This window comes from Capricornis sumatraensis, chromosome X (genome assembly GCF_032405125.1).
Source record: "Capricornis sumatraensis isolate serow.1 chromosome X, serow.2, whole genome shotgun sequence".
In the NCBI taxonomy this organism is placed as follows: Eukaryota; Metazoa; Chordata; class Mammalia; order Artiodactyla; family Bovidae; genus Capricornis; species Capricornis sumatraensis.
The window spans coordinates 28,481,573-28,505,312 of NC_091092.1; the positions used below are offsets into that span (position 1 = coordinate 28,481,573).

At 39.0% G+C, this 23,740-nt stretch overlaps 1 protein-coding gene across 2 annotated transcripts in view; it reads right to left on the reverse strand.

Annotated features, from left to right (window-relative positions):
* SLC25A14 (solute carrier family 25 member 14) overlaps positions 1–21,454 on the reverse strand; it is a 39,921-nt gene extending 18,467 nt beyond the window's left edge. The window contains exons 1-6 of one of the 2 annotated variants that reach the window (XM_068962564.1): positions 21,389–21,454; positions 16,472–16,565; positions 14,965–15,112; positions 12,394–12,488; positions 11,061–11,146; positions 7,472–7,567 (exon numbers count right to left, since the gene is read on the reverse strand). In XM_068962564.1, the coding sequence (XP_068818665.1) occupies positions 7,472–7,567; positions 11,061–11,146; positions 12,394–12,488; positions 14,965–15,112; positions 16,472–16,565; positions 21,389–21,454 (585 nt within the window). Of the gene's footprint in view, positions 1–7,471; positions 7,568–11,060; positions 11,147–12,393; positions 12,489–14,964; positions 15,113–16,471; positions 16,566–21,379 lie in introns of both variants that reach the window. The other variant, XM_068962563.1, reaches the window with a different exon arrangement.
* Between the last annotated feature and the right edge of the window lie 2,286 nt (positions 21,455–23,740).

Genomic DNA, 23,740 nt, shown 5'->3' on the forward strand with positions numbered 1-23,740 from the left:
AAAATCTCCAATTCTATTTATTGCTCTGTCTTTGTCTTTCTCCTAGCATTAGTTTGTGAAAGAGTTCTAGTTAGTTCCATTTTCTGGTTTTAAATTAGACTAATCAAGATAGGGTACCTCAAAGACCCTTTTTATCAAAAAGCAAACCTCAAGTATCACTGATGGATGCCACTGATTAAAGGTTATTAAGTAACAGAATATATACATGTTGTTGTTAGATATATTACCATAGACATTACCTGTTAATTGCAAAGGGGGAAAGACTTATCTTTTATTATGGTAAGAGGTGGTGGACAGTATCTTAAAAAGTGAACAAACTTGGCATCACTAATTTGGGGGCAACCTAACATTATGTGCCTCTTGCTGTGGTGCAATATGACATACAGGGTCACCTATGAAGCTCTCTTACCAAAAACATTTCACATGCATCTAATCAAGCCAACAGATCTAACCTCCAGCATACAGAAAATATAGGGGAAATACAAGGAAACATTTTATAAGAAAACTGAATATGGACTGGGTGTTAGGTATTAGGGACTTATAAATTTTCTGAGTTGTGACAATTTGTTGTTGTTGTTCAGTCACTCAGTCATGTCCAACTCTTTGTGACCCCATGTACCATAGCACATCAGGCTTCCCTGTCCTTCACCATCTCTCAGAGCTGCTCAAACTCATGTCCATTGAGTCAGTGATGCTATCCAACCATCTCATCCTCTGATGTCCCGTTCTCTTCCTGCCTTCAATCTTTCCCAGCATCAGGGCCTTTCTAATGAGTCAGTTCTTCACATCAGGTGGCCAAAATATTGGAGCTTTTACTGTCATTATGAGGGAGAATGTCCTTATTATTAGGATATGCATAACGAAGTACTTAGGGGAGTACTATGACGTCTGCAACTTCCTTTCAAATAATTTAGCAAAAAATGTGTGTGTGTGTGTGGGTGGGTGGGTAGGTATGCATATGTGTATATATATATGTAAGTAGATAAAGCAAATATGACTAAACTTTGAGTCATTTAATCCAGGTGAGTAGGTTCTATTCATTGTTGTGTTCTTTCAACTTTTCTGTATGTCTGACATTCCCTGGTGGCTCAGAAGGTAAAGAATCTGCCTGCAATGCAGATGTGGGTTTGATCCTTGGGATGGGGAAATCCCCTGGAGGAAGGCATGGCAACCGACTCCAGTATTCTTGCCTGGAGAATACCTGTGGAAAGAGGAGCCTGGAGGGCTACAGTCCATGGGGTTGCAAAGAGTCAGACACGACTGAGCGACTAAGCACAGCACAGCACAGTTAGGGAAAATTATAAAGAAAGAATAAAAGTGAGTCTCTCCCTTTTAAGAACCTATTAAAAAATTTCCCATTATAGACTGTACTACTAGTAGTCTTGGACGAGGACGCGGGAGAGGTAAGGAGCAAGGTCCTTACATCCAAGGTAAGGAACAGCAGCTGTGCTTTGCTGGAGCAGCTGTGAAGAGATACCCCACATCCAAGGTAAGAGAAACCCAAGTAAGACGGTAGGTATTGTGAGACGGCATCAGAGGGCAGACACACTGAAACCATAATCACAGAAAACTAGCCAATCTGATCACACGGACCACAGCCTTGTCTAACTCAGTAAAACTAAGCCATGCCATGTGGGGCCACCTAAGATGGGCAGGTCATGGTGGAGAGGTCTGACAAAATGTGGTCCACTGGAGAAGGGAATGGCAACCCACTTCAGTATTCTTGTCTTGAGAACCCCATGAACAGTATGAAAAGGCAAAAAGACAGGACACTGAAAAAGGAACTTCCCAGGTTGGTGGGTGCCCAATATGCTACTGGAGATCAGTGAACAGATAACTCCAGAAAGAATGAAGGGATGGAGCCAAAGCAAAAACAATACCCAGTTGTGGATGTGACGGTGATAGAAGCAAGGTCCGATGCTGTAAAGAGCAATATTGCATAAGAACCTGGAATGTTAGGTCCATGAATCAAGGCAAACTGGAAGTGGTCAAACAGGAGATGGCAAGAGTGAACGTCGACATTCTAGGAATCAGCGAACTAAAATGGACTGGAATGGGTGAATTTAACTCAGATGACCATTGTATCTACTACTGTGGGCAGGAATCCCTTAGAAGAAATGGAGTAGCCATCATGGTCAACAAGAGAGTCCAAAATGCAGTACTTGGATGCAATCTCAAAAACAACAGAATGATCTCTGTTCGTTTCCAAGGCAAACCATTCAATGTCACAGTAATCCAAGCCTATGCCCCAACCAGTAATGCTGAAGAAGCTGAAGAGGAACGGTTCTATACAGACCTACAAGACCTTTTAGAACTAACACCCAAAAGAGATGTCCTTTTCACTATAGGGGACTGGAATAAAAAAGTAGGAAGTCAAGAAACACCTGGAGTAACAGGCAAATTCAGCCTTGGAATATGGAATGAAGCAGGGCAAAGGCTAATAGAGTTCTGCCAAGAGAACACATTGGTCATAGCAAACACCCTCTTCCAACAACACAAGAGAAGACTCTACACATGGACATCACCAGATGGTCAACACCGAAATCAGATTGATTATATTCTTTGCAGCCAACGATGGAAAAGCTCTATACAGTCAGCAAAAACAAGACTGAGAGGTGACTGTGGCTCAGATCATGAACTCCTTATTGCCAAATTCAGACTTAAATTGAATAAAGTGGGGAAGACCACTAGACCATTCAGGTATGACCTAAATCAAATCCCTTATGATTATACAGTGGAAGTGAGAAATAGATTTAAAGGGACTAGATCTGATAGATAGCCTCATGAAATATGGACAGAGGTTCATGACACTGTACAGGAGACAGGGATCAAGATCATCCCCATGGAAAAGAAATGCAAAAAAGCAAAACTGCTGTCTGGGTAGGACTTACAAATAGCTGTGAAAAGTGAGAAGCGAAAAGCAAAGGAGAAAAGGAAAGATATAAGCATCTGAATGTAGAGTTCCAAAGAAGAGCAAAAAGAGGTAAGAAAGCCCTCCTCAGCGATCAATGCAAGGAAACAGGAAAACAACAGATGGGAAAGACTAGAGATCTCGTCAAGAAAATTAGAGACACCAAGGGAACATTTCTAGCAAGGATGGGCTCGATAAAGGACAGAAATGGTCTGGACCTAACAGAAGCAGAAGATATTAAGAAGAGGTAGCAAGAATACACAGAAGAACTGTACAAAAAGAACTTCACGACCAAGAAAATTACGATGGTGTGATCACTCACCTAAAGCCAGACATCCTGGAATGTGAAGTCAAGTGGGCCTTTGAAAGCATCACTATGAACAAAGCTAGTGGAGGTGATGAAATTCCAGTTGAGCTATTTCAAATCCTGAAAGATGATGCTGTGAAAGTGCTGCACTCAATATGCCAGCACATTTGGAAAACTCAGCAGTGGCCACAGGACTGGAAAAGGTCAGTTTTCATTCCAATCCCAAAGAAAGGCAATGCCAAAGAATGCTCAAACTACCGCACAGTTGCACTCATCTCACATGCTACTAAAATAATGCTCAAAATTCTCCAAGCCAAGCTTCAGCAGTACAGGAACCGTGAACTTCCAAATATTCAAGCTGGTTTTCAAAAAGGCAGAGGAACCAGAGATAAATTACCAACATCCACTGGATCATCGAAAAAGCGAGTGTTCAAAAAAAACATCTATTTCTGCTTTATTGACTATGCCAAAGCCCTTGACTATATGCATTACAATAAACTGTGGAAAATTCTGAAAGAGATGGGACTACCAGACCACCTGACCTGCCTCTTGAGAAACCTATATGCAGGTCAGGAAGCAACAGTTAGAACTGGACATGGAAGAACAGACTGGTTCCAAATCGGGAAAGGAGTACATCAAGGCTGTATATTGTCACCCTGCTTATTTAACTTGTGTGCAGAGTACATCATGAGAAATGCTGGGCTGGAAGAAGCACAAGATGGAATCAAGATTGCCAGAAGAAATATCAATAACCTCAGATATGCAGATGACACCACCCTTATGGCAGAAAGTGAAGAGGAGCTAAAAAGCCTCTTGATGAAAGTGAAAGTGGAGAGTGAAAAAGTTGGCCTAAAGCTCAACATTCAGAAAACAAAGCTCATGGCATCTGGTCCCATCATTTCATGGGAAATAGATGGGGAAACAGTGGAAACAGTGTCAGACTTTATTTTGGGGGGCTCCAAAATCACTGCAGATAGCAATTGCAGCCATAAAATTAAAATATGCTTACCCCTGGAAGGAAATTTATGACCAACCTAGATAGCATATTCAAAAGCAGAGACATTACTTTGCCAACAAAGGTCTGTCTAGTTAAGGCTATGGTTTTTCCAATGGTCATGTATGGATGTGAGGGTTGGACTGTGAAGAAGGCTGAGCGCCAAAGAATTGATGCTTTTGAACTGTGGTATTGGAGAAGACTCTTGAGAGTCCCTTGGACTGCAAGGAGATCCAACCAGTCCATTCTGAAGGAGATCAGTCCTGGGTGTTCTTTGGAAGGAATGATGCTAAAGCTGAAACTCCAATACTTTGGCCACCTCATGCGAAGAGTTGACTCATTGGAAAAGACTCTGATGCTGGGAGGGATTGGGGGCAGGAGAAAGGGATGACAGAGGATGAGATGGCTGGATAAAATCACTGACTCGATGGACATGAGTTTGAGTAAACTCTGGGAGTTGGTGATGGACAGGGAGCCCTGGCATGCTGCGATTCCTGGGCTTGCTAAGAGTCGGACACGACTGAGCAACTGAACTGAACTGAACTAGTAGTCTTATTTAATATTACAAACTTAAGTGATTAACATAGGATAAAAAGTTATAGGAACAAAAAAAAAAAAAAAACACCCGAAGTATATATAGAATACTGGAAGTTAATATAACAAAATGTTAACAGTGATATTTCTAGTTAGTGGGATTACTGGATATTTTTCTTCTTTATATATTTTCTCAATATTTTATAGTATATCTTTTAATTTTTATAATGTTGAAGTGATCAATCCAAAGCAATGGAGAAAAACAACAAAATGGGAATGACCAGAGATCTCTTCAAGAAATTTAGAGATACCAAGGGAACATTTCATGCAAAGATGGGCTCAATAAAGGACAGAAATGGTAGGGACCTAACAGAAGCAGGAGATATTAAGAAGAGGTGGCAAGAATACACTGAAGAACTATACAAAAAAGATCTTCATGACCCAGATAACAACGATGGTGTGATCACTCACCTAGAGCCAGACATCCTGGAGACCAAAGTCAAGTGGGTCTTACGAAGCATCACTGCAAACAAAGCCAGTGGAGGTGACAGAATTCCAGTTGAGCTATTTCAAATCCTAAAAGATGATGCTGTGAAAGTGCTGCACTTAATATGCCAGCAAATTTGGAAAACTCAGCAGTGGCCACAGGACTGGAAAAAGTCAGTCTCATTCCAATCCCAAAGAAAGGCAATGCCAAAGAATGTTCAAACTACTGCACAACTGCATTCATCTCACATGCTAGCAAAGTAATGCTCAAAATTCTCCAAGCTAGGCTTCAACAGTACATGAACCAAGAACTTCCAGTTTTTTAAGCTGGATTTAAAACAGGCAGAGGAACCAGAGATGAAATTGCCAACATGTACTGGATCATAGAAAAAGTGTGAGAATTCCAGAAAAACATCTGCTTCTGCTTCATTGACTACGCTAAAGCCTCTGACTGTGTGGATCACAACCAGCTGTGGAAAATTCTGAGAGAGATGGGAATACCAGTGCACCTCACCTGCCTCCGGAGAAATCTGTATGCAGGTCAGGAAGTAACAGTTAGAACTGAACATGGAGCACAAGACTGGTTCCAAATTGGGAAAGGAGTACGTCAAGGCTGTATATTGTCACCCTGATTATTTAACTTATATGCAGAGAACATCATGCAAAATGCTGGGCTGGATGAAGCACAAGCTACAATCAAGATTGCCAGGAGAAATATCAATAACCTCAGATATACAGATGATACCACCTTTACGGCAGAAAGTGAAGAGGAACTAAAGAGGCTTTTGATGAAAGTGAAAGAGGAGAGTGAAAAAGCTGGCTTAAAACTCAACATTCAGAAAACGAAGATCATGGCATCTGGTCCCATCACTTCATGGCAAGTAGATGGGGAAACAATGGAAACAGTGACAAATTTTATTTTCTTGGGCTCCAAAATCAATGCAGATGGTAACTGTAGCCATGAAATTAAAAGATACCTGGTCCTTGGAAGAAAAGCTATGACCAACCTAGACAGCATATTAATAAAGCACAGACATTACTTGCTAGTGGAATTATTGGATATTTTTCTTCTTCATATATTTTCTCAATATTTTATAGTATATCTTTTAACTTTTATAATGTTAAAGTGATCAATCCAAAGAAATCGAGAAAAACAATAGAATGGGAATGACTAGAGAGCTGTTCAAGAAAATTAGAGGTACCAAGGGAAGAATCGTATACGACTGAACGACTTCACTTTCACTTTTCACTTTCATGCATTGGAGAAGGAAATGGCAACCCACTCCAGTATTCTTGTCTGGAGAATCCCAGGAGCTGGGGAGCCTGATGGGCTGCCGTCTGGGGCCGCACAGAGTCGGACACAACTGAAGCGACTTAGCAGCAGTAGCAGCAAGGGAGCATTTCACGCAAAGATGGGCACAATATGCCCATCATATTGTGGTTCCTTTTGAGGTTCAAGAAGGAGGGGATATATGTATACGTATGTCTGATTCATGTTGAGGTTTGACAGAAAACAACAAAATTCTGTAAAGCAATTATCCTTCAATTTAAAAATAAATAAAATTTTTTTAAAAAGCAGAGACATTACTTTGCCAACAAAGGTCCATATCATCAAAGCTATGGTTTTTCCAATAGTCATGTATGGATGTGAGGGTTGGACCATAAAGAAAGCTGAGTGCCGAAGAATTGATGCTTTTGAACTGCAGTGTTGGAGAAGACTTTTGAGAGTCCCTTGGACTGCAAGGAGATCAAACCAGTCTATCCTAAAGGAGATCAGTCCTGAATATTCACTGCAAGCACTAGTGCTGAAGCTGAAATTCCAATGCTTTGGCCACCTGATGTGAAGAACTGACTCATTAAAAAATACCCTGATGCTGGGAAGATTGAAGGCAGGAGGAGAAAGGGACAATGGAGGATGAGATGGCTGGATGGCATCACTGACTCAATGGACATGAGTTTGAGTAAACTCTGGGAGTTGGTGATGGACAGGGAGGCCTGGCGTGCTGCAGTCCATGGTGTCACAAAGAGTCGGACACAACTGAGCGACTAAACTGAACTGAAAGACAACTGATAAGTTTTAGTCCTTTCAAAGGTGATAAGGAGCTTCTTACCCTCTTATCTTTGGGGGGTTATCAAGAATCTTACATAGTATAAGGTGACAATTCACAATTTTATGCCTTTACATTAAAGGTCTTCTTCACAAATTCCAGGTGTAAAGAATAATACCAAGAGTACTCACCCTCCACAAACCCCGGGTACCCTCTTGTTGGTATATATCAATGAAGCTGCCAATCATGCTGCCTTGGAACAAGCTTCCTTGAGCCTGCATTCGAATCTAAAATCAGAAGAGGTGCACATTTTGTTTTGCCAGAGAACCAAAATGAAACGTTTCACTCATTTAAAATAAAGAAAACAGTATTTGGGAATTATAAAAAAAAAAATCAGCCTGCTATTATGATGAAATTAATGACTTAAGCTATGTATAGAAAGCATTATTTGTGTCAAAGTATATTTTATAAAGATGATTTTCATCAGCCTCACATTCTTCATACTAAGTCCATCATTTCCTGATTTGGAAGAAAATTGGGGGAAAAAAAGGAACATGTACTCAGAGAGGATAGAAAAGAATCCATTTAAACTATGATTAGTTTAGTGAAAAACTAGAAACAACCTACATGTTCAAAAATAACAAAGGATTAGTTGCATAAAGTATGAAACATCCATTTAATGGAGTAGTATGCAGCCATAAAATTTGATTGTAGAATAATATTTGTGGATATTTGAAAATGTCAACAATTAACTGCTAGATAGAAAAAGCAGGTTGCAAAGCAGTATGTATGGCATATCACTTTTATCAAAAATACGTAAACTTAAAAATAACCATATGCACAACCAAATGTTGATGGTAGCTTAAGTTTAAGTGATGAAGCCGCAAACGGGCATTTCTCTCTTTTGTGTTTTTCCTGCCTTCCACTTTTTGCTACACTGAACATGCATTCTTTATTGAGGTGTAAAAAGCAGGGGAGGGGAGTTTTAAAATATAATCTAATGCTCACAAGACCTCACATTGAGTTTTACTTGTAAAAAGCATGACACTGTACTCTGCAAAGTAGCCTCTGAGAAGCACAAGAAAGGGGAGATAGCATTGACAGGCCATGTGAAAGATTTGGTACAATTCACCACTGAGAGCACATACAGATCATAGTAGTCAGCCACTAAATTCTACTGGACCAAATTCAGGCCTGACTTTCATGAAGCACAACTCTAGGTTTTAATAAATGTTCTTGGTAAGTCATGGTACAGCAATATGTTTTTATGTGGAAAGTCAACTGCTACTACTAACAGTGTAGAAATAAAACCTAAACCATATTAAAATGAAATAGAAACTATCACAAAGACAAACTGAAACCATAAATATCCTATGGTAAATAGAGGACTTCTTTATGGAGGTAATTCCTGAGCAGGGTTGGGATGACATTGAGGTAAGTGTGGCACTTTCCTCAGCCACAGAATGTAGCAGGGGGGTGTAAAAAAAAAACCTCAGAAATTCAGATAAATGATATTTCAATGCAATATTTTTAAAAATAAAAATGAATGCACAAAAACCTACGATGAACCAATCATCAAAACTGTAACTAAAGACAGGATCCAACAGGGCAGGATTAACATAAGCAAGTGAGATGGATTGTACAAAATATGGCTATTTTGTTTCATCATGAATTTTTTGCACTCATTTAAATTTTTAAAAAAGATTGCATAAAATGTTATTTCCTCTTGATTATTGAGGTTTTTTTTGGCACATCTTTACATTTTGCACCCAAGCGGAGTATATCACTTGTGTTGTCCTAGTCCTGACCCTGTTTCTGAGCTGTCTTGAAGGACAAATTTGTGAGGAAAGGGGGGGAAATCATTGCAGGCAAAAAGAGAACTACAGGCACACAGGCAAGAAAGCAGCACATAGTTCAGAGAACCCTTTAAGGATAAGTGAAAGGATTAAACAGATCAACAGTGATTATAACTCCTAATAAGATTGTGACTACACTGGTCCCCCACTCCCTGGGACCACTCACCACTCAGCCCTACCTAAGTATAAGAAAGGAAAAGGCAGACTGTAGCATTCGTCAGTGGTTGCAACTGTACCAGACAGGTCAGAGGGACAGGAAACTGAAGTGAATCTGAAAAGCACATTCTAACAAGTGTAATTACATGGCAAATATTTTAGAGTTTTAGGATACAGTCAGTTATCTTTCGGAGAAGGCAATGGCACCCCACTCCAGTACTCTTGCCTGGAAAATCCCATGGATGGAGGAGCCTTGTAGGCTGCAGTCCATGGGGTCGCTAAGAGTCGGATATGACTGAGCGACTTCACTTTCACTTTTCACTTTCATGCATTGGAGAAGGAAATGGCAACCCACTCCAGTGTTCTTGCCTGGAGAATCCCAGGGACGGGGGAGCCTGTTGGGCTGCCGTCTATGGGGTCGCACAGAGTCAGACACGACTGAAGTGACTTAGCGGCTCAGCAGCAGTTATCTTTAAAAATACTTGGTCTGTATACTCTAAAGTGATATAAAAATTCAGTAGGTAAAATTTTCTCAATTCAATCCAGAAATATCATCAACCACCACTGATTTCTTTCATGTGTTTTTCAAGTCACTCTCTCAGTTCTCAAAACTCTCTGAATCACAACAGATGCCCTTTCCACTTAACCTAGCCACCTGTGGTTTCAAATAAATAAAGTATATGTTCTCCTACTTTTTTTCCCCCACATTTCCCCTAAAATAATTTTTTAAAACTTGGGATCTTCTTATACATTTTAATCATATATTTAGTAATTTTAATTATCATAAGTTTAAATGAGTTAATAAGTTGGAAATGTTTACCACTCTATCTCAAATATAAGATATAGATTGATACTATTAGATCAAATTCAATTATTAGATTAAATAAAATATTGACTGATGTTACTGATATAATTAAATAAATGTTTCATTTTGTGTTCTGATAAATACTGAAAGAAATCCAATTATATTGTAAAAAATTCAGTACCACTAACCTATAATGTTCTGGTCCTGAATTCAGAATATCTCAACATAAGCCAAAATATATAATTTTAAAGCCAAATCTCATCTTTAATAGAAATATGGATAAGACAGGAAAAGACATCAACATTATAGACTTAAGATACCTCAATTAGTCATTAAAGGAGGTTTCTCTAAAACTGTATTTCAGTGTATCCCTTTGTTTGATATTCCAGGTTACACTACAGGTCGATATACCATACTAAGATTTGGGATGGGTGGGGGAATATAATATGCCTTTCTCTTTTAAAGTAGGGAAAGGGTTGTTATAAACATAAGTTCATTTTTAGATCAGTTTTTGAGAGGGGTATAAAGAAAGTAAGGGATCTGGAAATTGATTCCCTTAAAATTGCATAGCTCTTGGAAAGAAGATCTGGAAATTGATTCCCTTAAAATTGCATAGCTCTTGGAAAGAACGTTTAAAGGTTTGCATACTTTATAGTCTGAAGACCAATGGATTAAAGCATATCATAATAAACTGACTACTATTTATTGAGCATCTACTACCTACCATGTTTACACATGATAGTTTACATATATTATCTTTAATTCTTAACAACTTTATGTATTATATACTGAATTATCTTCATTTTACAAATGAGAAAACTGAGGCTTAAAGCAGTTAAGTGATCTGCCCAAGGTTTTACAGCTGGCAAGTGACACAGTAGGGATTTGTAACCAAATCTGATACAAAGCTCATGTCTTTTTGCTTCACACTGAACACACCCAATGCAACCAGACTTTTCTTACCTTCAGCACATCAGTGGGATTGGCTATTGCAGAAGATATCACTCCTGACACTACTCCACATATCATATTAATTAAAAGAGTTTCATCTGTAAAAAGGAACAAGAAAAAGAAAAGTCTGCTTATAAGAGAGTTTCTGAAAAGAGAGTACTGAGCTATCAGAGAAAGGGAACCATGGTCAGAAAAATGACCGTAGGAATGAACTACAAAGCTTATGAAAATAAAGAAACTCAAATATTTCTAGGTTCCAAATGAGTACTGAAACAAAATATTTGTAAAACATAGATTATTTTAAAATATTTCTAAAATATACTGGAATATATCCTATTATTCTATATAACTGCCAATATTCCATATAAATTCAGGAAGTGCAAATAGCACTTTAATCACTTCAAACATCTAAAGAAAAAATTTTAAGTCTCTTTCTAGAGAATAATCAACTCTATAGACTCAGAACCAAATATTAAAAAATAAAATCTTATGTCTAATAGAAAAAAATTTCCTAAATACTAGTTTTAATTGGCCTTGATAGCTACTAGCGTCTATTTATTTACAGAAGATTTCTGTAGTTAAATGTGAAAAACTAGTCATTTGGAACTAAACTCTCTCAGCTAGGAAAAAGAACAAAGAAACCAGAGCATATTATTCTAAGATTCAATCTTCACCCTGCCTCCTCACCATGAAAAGCATACGAAGAGAAAGTAGGTAAACCCAAGTGAAGAAAATGTGAGAGGAAATTATTTCAGGACTAGAAGACTTCAGGATCCTCAAAGAAGAGGCTTCAGAAAAAGCTGAGTTAGAAAATAAAGCAATTCAAAGGACATTACTAACCGAAAGGCTCTCCAGCTGTCCCCAACTATGCAACAGCCTCAGGCCTGTAGTAAAATAATCATTTTAGTACAGTATTTAGCTGAAAAAGCTATAGCAGCAAATAGACATATGGTAATGTTGAATGTGGGTTAAGATGAGCATATTTTATGTATATATAAAACCATTCTATCTAACCAAAGCTTATCAAAATCCACAGCTAGAGGATTCCTTATAGTTGAAATTCTCTTATAGATGAGGACAGCATTAATTTTCTCAACAAGTTTGTTCCATGTCCTCCTTCTGATGACCAGAAGCCTTTTTTTGTTTGACAGGAAAAGGGACAAACTTGAAGAGCAGATCCCTCAAACCTATAGTGGGATTAATCTCAAATCAGTACAAACTTACTTTGACCTGCAATGACTGTTATCTATTCTCAGACACCCCATGATTAACACTTCTCACTAAGCATAATTTCAACAATCCCTCTGAGTGTTATCTCAAAAGAGGATGAGGAGTCTACACTGACCTTCTAAACGTTCTACAAATAATCTCTTCAAGCTCTGGTAAATGCCAATTTTAATGGTGCCATATGATGCCTGTCTTAGTAAAGCAGGAGCGATTCTGCCAAAGAGAAGGAAAGAAAAAAAAGTTATCCTTATCATATACTTGCAGATTATACATATCTAGACTGCCTATTCACTTCCATCACCAGCCTCATTCCATAAAAACAGCAAAATAGGCATTGTTTTCAAGTATCCATGGAACATGCACCGAGAGAGCATATTTGGGTCATAAAACAAACCTCAAAAAATTTAAAATAATTGATATTATATACAGTATGTTCTCTCACCATAATGGAATTAAACTGGAAATCAGTAGGGTAAGGAAAACCCACAAACACTTGGAAATTAAATGGTACTTCTAAACAATCCTTGGGTGACATTGGTGTATTTTTTAAACACATAAAATTGAATGAAAATGAAATTTCAACCTTTTAAAATATGTGGGATGCAGCCAAAGCAGTGCTGAGAGAGAAATTTATAGCACAAAATGCTTACATTAGAAAAGAGGGAGAGTCTCAAAATCAATAATCTAAGTTCCTACCCTCATGAAACAAGAAAAAAGAAGAGCAAAGTGAACCCAAAGCAAGCAGAAGGAAGTAAATAATAAATGGCATAAGTTAATAAAATTGAAAACAGGAAAATAGAGAAAAATCAATGAAACAAAAAGTTATTTCGAAAAAAGTCAACAAAAGTAATAAACCTCTAGTAAGAGCCATGGTAGTAATAGGAGAAAAACAGTAAGTCACCAATATCAGGAATGACATGGGGAATAGCACTACAACCCTACAGTCATTAGAAGAATGGTGGCCCAGTGGTAAAGAATCCACCTGCAATGCAGGAGACCTGGGCTTGATCCCTGGGTTGGGAAGGTCCCTTGGGAGAAGGGAATGGCTAATATTCTTGCTTGGATAATCCCATGGACAGAGGAGCCTAGCGGGCTATAGTCCATAGGGTTTCAAAAGAGTTGGACATGATTTAGTGACTCAACAACAACAATAAACAACCTTATGCTATAAATCCAACAACTTAGAAGAAATGCATTAATTCTTTGATAACCACAAACTACCAAAATTCAATCAATATGAAACAGATAATCCAAATAATCTCATAACATCTAAAACATTTTTATTTATAATTTAAAAGTTTCCAGAAAGGAAATCTCTAGGCCCAGATAATTTCACTAGGGAATTCAATCAAACATTTAATAAATTAACATCAATCTTACACAATCTCTTCCAGAAAACAGAAGAGGGAACACGTCTCAACTTATTTTACGTAGCTAGTATTACCCCGATAACAAAACCAGAAAAAAACAGTACAGAAAAGGAAAACTACAACCCAATATCTATCATGAACTTAGATACGAAAATCTTTAACAAAATATTAGCAAATTGAATCCAGTAATGCAGAAGAAGTATACACTATTACCTGCTTCATAGCTTTTTTTAAAAAATCCACCTTAATTCCTAGCAGTTGCAGATACAACTTTAATCTTATCCAGGAGACACCAGAGCCAAGATTTCACTCTATTTAAGTTCTGCTTATTAACTGGAGACATTCTCACTCATACCTCCTTTGAGATTCTTCCATATTGCAGAATTAAACTTTAGCAGTTATAAATAGAAAGACAGCAGCAGTTCAAACAGTTAAGATTTTAAAATGATGACAAAACATGCATATTTCTGACTTTATTGCTTGCTATCTGAAAAAAATATCTTGTGATTATCTGTGCCGATGAAAGAACAAGGTGAAACACATGATCCATGACTCATTTGCTTCAGGATATAATTCTTGATTTTTTCCCCAAGTAAATTATCTTTGAAATTAAGTCCAACATAAGTTAATAATAAAATTGATATCCATTCCCAGAGCAATGAACTGGGACCCTAGATGCAGAAGTGAACTAGTAAATTGGCAGGAGATTAAACAACACAGTGGACAATAAGCCACCGATTTATGAATAATCAAAAGATGATTTCCCCCCCCAAAAATGACGGGTCTCCCTCTCTCTTAGTCTTCATTTTCTGTTTAAACTGCCAGAATAGTATTTAAGTCAGGATTTGGCAACTCAGGAAGAATATCACAGAAATATATACTGTCAATTATATTCATGGTGGCTATGGACGACTCTCAGGAAAAAAAGGAGAAAGCCAGGGCTACACTGAGATATCTATTTTTAAAATGTATCACTTATAGCCAAATAAACACAAAATCCAAAGTTCAAGATTTACAAGCAAGTGAAATATAAATTGGCACATCAATACTGAATTACATTTTGTGACAGCATGGATGGGACAGGAGTTTGGGGGCAAATGGATACATGTATATGTATGGCTGAGCCCCTTCACTGTTCACCTAAAACTATCACAACACTGTTAATCAGCTATACTCCAATATAAAACAAAAAGTTAAAAAAATATTGAATTACAAGTTGAAATGGTGAATATAAAGGGCACAAACTATCGAACGCTGAACTACATGGCTTCTCAAAAAATTATTTCTATTCATGATGTAAGGCAAGAATCCATTCTCACCCTGAATATAGAGCCAAAACACCTTCTTCTTTATAGATTCGGAACAAGGCATGAAACATTCCTCGGTATTTTATCTCTTTGAAGCGGACATCTATACTTTGGCCTTGAACTTGAAGTCGCGTTTTGGTCAGGTCCACAGGGAAAGTTCCTATGAAGTAACACACTCATTTATAAGTTTTTCCAGAGAGTCATAGTTAAATTTTGGATGATTCAGGCCAATGGTAATTTTTAAAACATAAGGCAAAGTCCTTTTTATAACAGCTAGATCTTCACTAAAATATTACTATCAGAGGACAAGGGCTGTATATGATAAAGTGAAATGTACTATATCTAGGCAGCAGGATTTGATCCACAGTGTAACTGAAACTATGATATAATAAAGTGCTTTAGCACAGTCCTAACACACTGTAAATGCAAAATAACTTACATGCTGTTTTAATTTCATCTTAACATACAATCTGGCAATTATCTGTCTCTTCCTTCTGCTCCACCTCCCACCTCGTCTCCCCACTTCCCCCTCATAAAATCTCTGCAAATTTTTGCAAAGAAGATAGGAAAGCATGGGATCGCTGCTCCACATACTTTTAAATACTGTTACAAAGTTTTGTGGGTTTTTCTTTTATCTGTTTATAAGAAACAGTTTTCTAGCATTATGAAAGATAATGGTAAAGTCCTAAACAGGACTAAATAGCCTACTCATCTGGTTCCTTAGGTAATTCAGGAGTAACCAGCACAGTGTTTAGCAGGAAAATTTCTTTAACCAAACTTCTTTCTCTTATTATATCAACACAAAGTAGTCATTATATTGGCAAAATGTTTCAAGGACTATTTCAAGGTCTAAAACTAACACAGTGATTATGCAACTCTGGTCACTGATGACCCTGATATCAGAACACCAGAGTTCATGACAAGAAAGTCAAGAAAAGCTAGTGGGGTCACTTAACAATTTAGGAAAGAGAATCTGGAAAATGAAAAACAATCTAAAAGTACTTCAAAGTTAAAATCAAAAAGAGAAGAATCTGGTTTGATCTTGTTGGTCAATTTTCTTCCAAAATGGGAAAGAGGTTTGAAAACAAGGAGTTTGAACACTTACTAAGAAATTTATGAACAACTTAGCACAAAGGAAAGGCCATTAGTATAAGAATATAGCAGAAACCGCTATCTTACCAAACTCCTCTATATGTTCATGCACACTTCTTAAGCCTAGCAAATTAAATCATTAAACCACCAAAATAGAGTCCTAAGTTTGACTTTTCTTAACATCACTTACAGTAGTAGTACTTTCCCAGAAAATATTACTTGATAGCATTGAGGCAAGTTTTTTTCTTATTTTTAATTGAAGGATAATTACAGTATTGTGTTGGTTTCTGGATGATCCATGTTTATGTACGAGACAACAGTTTTTAAAACAAATAGGGCAAGCTTCTTTTTCTCCACTTTTTACCAAAAATAACATTACCATATCTATACCCTAAAGGAGCAGATATGTCAGTTTCCACATTCTTACCAAACTCAGCAACAATAGAGGCAAGGCCGCCATATACAAAGGGTTTCCAATTCAGACCAGACATCTCATGGCTTACAGTGGCACTTTTCTGGTGCTAAAAATAAACACAAATCAGAACAAGGCACAAGAGTGAGGAGCACCTGTCAGTGTATGATCACAACTTAGAGCAAACAAAACAGACATAGAAAAAAACCCTACCAAGTGGAATGACACAAAATGAAGGCTCCTGTTTTATGTGATAGATGACCGTGAATGTGTTCTTTGCTGCCTTTCTGTAGGGGTAAGTGTGCGATTTACTCAAATGTCAACCTGTGCACTTCACGTTCTCTAGTTTCTTTAGTGTTTTATCCCCATCCCACCCGATGAAGAGGTTTCAGTCCATCTAGCACACCCAACTTAGACATTCAACTAGACAATTACAAGTGAAGGAATCTGGAGTTTAAATTACATAGGCTGAGGCATCTCATAAAAGCAGTTCATGGTATTGTTAGCTTGATTCAGGTGCAAAGCACAGACTGGCATCACTACCCTCTCATATTCTTAGCCCTCATCTCTCCACTAAACTTTATTTCATCTAGCTACTTCCCAGCTACACAAAACCTCCTCACACTAGGTCAGGTTAAGCACCTTTTCACCTTCCTTTGTTTCTCTGAGGAATGACAGCAACATGGATGATGTCTCTCTTCTCTCTGACATTTAACATATATCCATCTAGTGAATCTCCTTGTCCCTGTCCTTTTAAAGCACATAAATACAAATGCTATTTCTCTTTGATATTTGAGTTCTTTAACAAAGTATTCTACTCCCAGTCCTCCTTACCTCCCTCCCCCTCCTGCCCCCATTAGACCTGTCACCTTCAATCTTTTCAGCCTATTTTCTCTCTGGAATTTTATTTTCCCCACAGCTCTGCTTTCTCCATGAGTGGTTCTCAAATTTTAATGGGCACCAGAATCACCCAGAAGGCAGATTAAAACACAGATTGTTGGGTCTTACTCCTGCAAGTTTTTGACTGGTGGTCTGGGTCTGGCCTGAGAAAGTGAAAATTTGCAAACAATGCTGATACTTCCAAGCTTTAAGACCTACTGCTCTAGGCCTTGCCTACTAAATTCTGGTCCAGCTGGAAGCTATTTTCTTAGGATGGCTTCTCAGATTTCTCTTAAATATTCCTTTTTTCAGATCTTCAAGGTCTGCCTACTATTGAATTTCAAAAGCAACTTCAATTGGTCTTTGGCCAGGAATGAGGATTCAAAAAGTTAGACTTGCCTAGGTTTAAATCCTGGCACCACCACTTATTCATTCTGTGACCTCGGGCAAGTTATTTAACCACGTGTCCCTGAGTTTGCTGAATTGTAAAATGGGGATGATAATAATAAGTACTGTATTATAGGATTGTTGTGAAAATTAAATAAAACATATAAAACTCTTAGAAAAAGTACCTGGCACCTAATTCAAAAACTATTAGTTAACATTATTACATTTTTTGAATAGTTAAGTACTCAAATATATATATTTTAACAGATAATACTTACTGCCCACTTCCCCTACTGCCCAATCTGGGATTAGCACTGAACTGACAGTCTCTTTTAAGAGGAGACAAGGTTTTGCTTTGTTTCCGCATAAGGAATCCTCTGTAACTAAGGACAGAAAAACAACTTTCCAGAAAGGATAGCTAACATGCAGACAAATGTTTAAGAGGCCACAAAAATAATTATGGAAACTTCCTTTCATGCATAATATGATCAGCCAGTCCATCTGACATACAGGGTCGGCAATACATAGCTCTTTTGGAGGAAAACTGCTTAAAAGAATTCTAAAAAGCAAAGTAGGAATAAGTACTTTAAATATCAGCTGCAGCTTGAAAGAAGAGTCTTGAGTACTAAATACTACCTAATTAACATTTTCAGTTATGCCCATATTTTAAGACTACAAATAATAGCAACACATGACACACACAATGAAAGGGTAGACATGGAAAAGCAAGGAACTGGCATATCCCTTTTCTAAGTTTAGGGGAGGGGGAATGCCCTTTCCATTCACTAATTTAGAGATTTCCCCAAACAGTCAAATATTTCAAATGGCAGCTATGCTTCTCTCGAAAGCTCTCTCTTTATAACTTCTTTCAACTCTTCATTATAGAAGAAGCCTGACTTGACTACCTGCTACCCAGCCTTTTAATAAAGATGTACTCAGGGTTCAGAGAATACTAGTAATGCAGTTAAAGGCACGGGGCAAAGTCACAGCAGGGAGCAGAAAGACCAGTCACAATCTCTGGTCAGTTAGCCCAGTAGTTCTTTAATGAAATTTTCACAATTCTGAGTTGAAATAAAGAAAATAAGGGCACCAAGTGCCTTTTTTCAGCTAAAAATGTATCTCACTTAAAGGACTATTAGAAGATCATGTTCTTCCTACTCCTAGAGCATTTTTCAAAAATCACCTTTCTTATATGAAATGTAATAGCTGGTAGTTGATTTTGTTTAGTGTTCTTATTTGGCCAAATAAGACTGGCTACCCTAATTTGTGCTGCCTCCCCACACTTTCATTTCAATTTTACTGGTCCATGAAGACTAAAAGTCTGGGACCACTGCCATCTTCCCGCTCCCATCTGATAGTAAACTTTCTTTCCCTCCAATGCAGGGAAAGAATCTTGTTATGAAGAAATCCTGTATCATCTTTAAGTCTGATTTTAGACATTCCCTCCTCATACTGAGCCAAAAGTCTGTCTTCCTCTAGTTTTCACTCATATTTTGGAGGCAGTATGAACGATTTATTCTTTTCCCTTAGGGGAGTCCTTCAAACAGTTAAAGACAGCTACCATTTTCCTCCTACATCTTATTTTTTAGGCTAAATATCTACCAATAATTTTTGTTGTTCTCCATATTACATTTCAATTACTATAGCTGAAAATTGCAGTCACTTTTATGGGAGTCATATCACACTACTGAATCATTAAAATGTCAGCTATAATCCCCAAGTCTTTTACATAAGGCTGTATATATGCATGCATGTTATGTCATACCTATTTCACAGCTGTGTAACGCTCTTTTGAGCATTCATTTATCCCTTCTATATCTTAAATCTCAGGCATACAAATAATGACTAGGATGAGGTTTATATTCTGGTTGCCCCATGTTATTTTCTCTTAACTAGGTAAGATCCCTGAAGGCTGGCACCTGGTCTCACAGTACTTTTTATAACCCCTGGTATAGCTTACATAGAATTGGGTACACATCCATTAAATACCTGGTTGGTTCCAGCGTGATGTCCTTTATAAACATTTGTATGTAAAAGGTTACAGGGGAAATCAGAAAGATAACTTGCTGGACCCAACCAATACTACACACTCTGTACATGACACTGCTGATCCTCAGAGACTCTCTCCCTAGGTTTTGTTGCAGAAAATTATTTGTGCAAAATACTCCCCAAAGGATTTTGATTTGTGGGGTCTATCCCCAGATATGGGTAAAAGAAGCCACATCTGAGTTAATATAGAAATACAGTACCTTAAGTATTTTTATTGTGTAAAGAAGCCAATGAAAAATGCCTTCAAAATGCAGACATGTATTCTGAAATCTGACTAAGGAAAATTTGATAGCCTAAAGAGTGAGAAGAATGTCCTAGAACACAAGTTACATAATCCTGTCACACTACTGCAAAGCTCTGGTCAGAAAAATCCAGGTGCTTTTCTTGGTTTCCCCTTTAAGAAAGAGTAGGCATTAGATATTCTCAGATTCAGAAGATAAAATAGAGACTCAAGCAAATGCTTATTGAAGGCATACTAAATGCCCAAATGTGCTACAGGTGCAAATGCCAGTTTTTAAAAAAAAAAACACATAACATGTTCTAACACCATGGCAATATTTATGTTTCCTGGATAATTAAGGAGATGGGTGTGGGGATAAAAGTTGTATGAAATACAGTACTTGCCTTTCAAGAGCTTATAATCCGGTGGAAGAAATCAAAGTAGTTCATCAGAGAAAAAAAAAAATAAGTGCTAAACTATATAGCACAAACTATAAGAGCAGGACAAGCATGGAAAAGGAACCAATCCACGTGAGCTTGAATAATTTGAAAAAGCTTATGGAAATGAGAGAACTTACAGTGGGCCATGATAGAGGGCAGGTAGAATATTAACAGGTGTAGGTAAAGGAGAGAGTAAGGGGAGAACAGGCTGTATAGACACAAATTTGGGGAAAAACACAGGATGTGGAGGCAAGCATCAGTATGGTTTGTTCTCAGAAGGAAGAACGCAACCTAACTGGAACAGAGAATTATTTTATATTGAAACAATATGTTGTTTACATATTGTTTATATTGAAACAATATCAGACAAACAGTATGATAAGGAACAGATTCAGTTGAAAGGCATGAAATCAAAGTGAGTGTGGCAGAGTGGAAGGGATACTGTAAATTTTTGAATAGACTAGTGACCTGATGAAATCGACCACATTTTAGTTAGCCTACTAGGGTTGCAGCAAGCAATGCATTACAAACAGGAGAGGCAGGGAAACTAGCTTAGGATGGTGTGAAGTAAAGCAGACAAGATGATTGTTGGCAGCAAGGTTAGAGATAAACTTCTAAAATGGAGACACAAAGGAACTTGATGATGTAGGGGATGAAGGTGAGGGAAGAGTTGATGATGACTTGAAGCACCCTTGGCCTGAAAAAAAAAAAAATCAAAAAACAAAAAAACAAGGAAACACTGACAGAGAACTACAAATGTCCCTGCTGTTACCTTGTCTGAGAAGCTAATTCATATTCATAATGGCTGTCATCCCAATCAGTTAGCTGAACTGCATTTTAATAGATGCCTTCAATGCCTTGATCTCAAGAGTGACAGGGGCTAGAAATTGAAAGGGAGCACCTTTCAACAGCATCCCTCACACTAATACAATGGAGGTGTTTGCTTACTCCGCTTACAATCACGGCCGCCGTTGCAAACTTCACCCTTAGAAAAATTAGGATTATTCCAGGAAAGATACCCATTCACCCTCTGGGTAGCAGGATCTTGCCAGTTCCTCAGCTGTCAGAGCGAGTTCGTGGAGAGAAGGGAGGCGCCTTAATGAGGCGGCCTCCCTGGGGGGTCGAGGAAGCAGGGTTCAATCGAAGAAGTAAAACCACCGATTCCAGAAGAGTGAAAAACAGGGAAGGGACTCAGCTGAGGGGAGAGAGAGATCAAAGGACCGTTAAGCCCCTCCCAGGTCGGGAACCAGGCCAGCCCGGCCCCGCGCGGCCTGGCGCGGCCCAGCCCCGCTCCCCAGCCTGGAAGTGCAGGAGCTCCCCCTCACCTGCTCGGGCTCATCGGACGACTGGGAAGCCGAGGCTCCCACAGTCGGAAGCGCCACTGCAACGCCAACCCGGAAGCATTGATACCAACGGAAGTAACCAAGCTGTCGCCTCGGTAACGGTGGTACAGCCATCCCAACTCCGCCCCTGTAAGCCTAAAAACGGAGGCGCGAAAGAAGAGGCGGAAATGACAAGGGTCTTAACGGGGGAGTTGGGCAGGCTACCAGCGCAAAGGCCCAGAGGGGGAAACCTGACTTTAGGGAAGTGCAGGGAGAAGAGGCTAAGGCATGAGAATGTAGCAGCTTCTGCAGCTAACGTGGGCGCAGTGATGCCTTGTTACAGTATCACCACCCACCTCGTGCGTGCAAGGTCTAGGGAAAGAAGAGGGGTGGGGCGCCTGCGCGCAGAGTACGGGAATGAAGGGAGCGTGAGGAGGCGGGGCAAAGATCTTAAAAGTGGGAAAAGGCATGAGTGGTACTTAGAGGGGTGCCTGAGCTGGGCTGTAGTCCATGGGGTCGCGAAGAGTCGGACACCACTGAGCGGCTTCCCTTTCACTTTTCACTTTCATGCATTGGAGAAGGAAATGGCAACCCACTCCAGTGTTCTTGCCTGGAGAATCCCAGGGACAGGGGAGCCTGGTGGGCTGCACTCTATGGGGTCACACAGAGTCGGACACGACTGAAGTGACTTAGCAGCAGCAGCTGAGCTGGGGGGGTGCGGAGGGAGGAGATGGGGGCGGAGGAGACAGAAATAAACATCAAGTAAGCAAATAACCTCAGCATCAGGTCTGAGGTCGCCAGGCCCTCAAAGCATGGTTCAGTTCAGTTCAGTTCAGTCACTCAGTCGTGTCCGACTCTTTGTGACCACATGAACCGCAGCACGCCAGGCCTCCCTGTCCATCACCAACTGCCAGAGTCTACCCAAACCCATGTCCATTGAGTCAGTGATGCCATCCAGCCATCTCATCCTCTGTCATCCCCTTCTCCTCCTGCCCTCAATCTTTCCCAGCATCAGGGCCTTTTCAAATGAGTCAGCTCTTCACATCAGGTGGCCAAAGTACTGGAGTTTCAGCTTCAACATCAGTCCTTCCAATGAACACCCAGGACTGATCTCCTTTAGGATGGACTGGTTGGATCTCCTTGCAGTCCAAGGGACTCTCAAGAGTCTTCTCCAACACCACAGTTCAAAAGTATCAATTCTTTGGCACTCAGCTTTCTTCACAGTCCAACTCTCACATCCATACATGACCACTGGAAAAACCATAGCCTTGACTAGATGGACCTTTATTGACAAAGTAATGTCTCTGCTTTTTAATATGCTGTCTAGGTTGGTCATAACTTTCCTTCCAAGGAACAAGCGTCTTTTAATTTCATGGCTGCAGTCACCATCTGCAGTGATTTTGGAGCCCCAAAAAATAAAGTCTGACACTGTTTCCACTGTTTCCCCATCTATTTGCCATGAAGTGATGGGACCAGATGTCATGATCTTCGTTTTCTGCATGTTGAGCTTTAAGCCAACTTTTTCACTCTCCTCTTTCACTTTCATCAAGGGGCTCTTTAGTTCTTCACTTTCTGCCATAAGGGTGGTGTCATCTGCATATCTGAGGTTATTGATATTTCTCCTGGCAATCTTGATTCCAGCTTCTGCTTCCTTCAGCCCACCATTTCTTATGATGTACTCTGCATATAGGTTAAATAAGCAGGGTGACAATATACAGCCTTGACGTACTCCTTTTCCTATTTGGAACCAAAAGCATGGTTAAGAAAGAGCAAATTAGAAGCAAAAAAGGGAACCATAAAAAGTTTTAGATAAAATAAAGAGTGTAAATATAACAGGGGAGTCCAAGAGTTAATCCGGACCTCACAATCAGCCAGCAAATGATATGAGGGCCTGGTGACCAGCTTCGGGCTCTAGCCACCCCCAGGAACCAGAAGGGACAACTTCAAATCACCCTAGGTGATTACGTTAAACAATGGGCTACGTTTT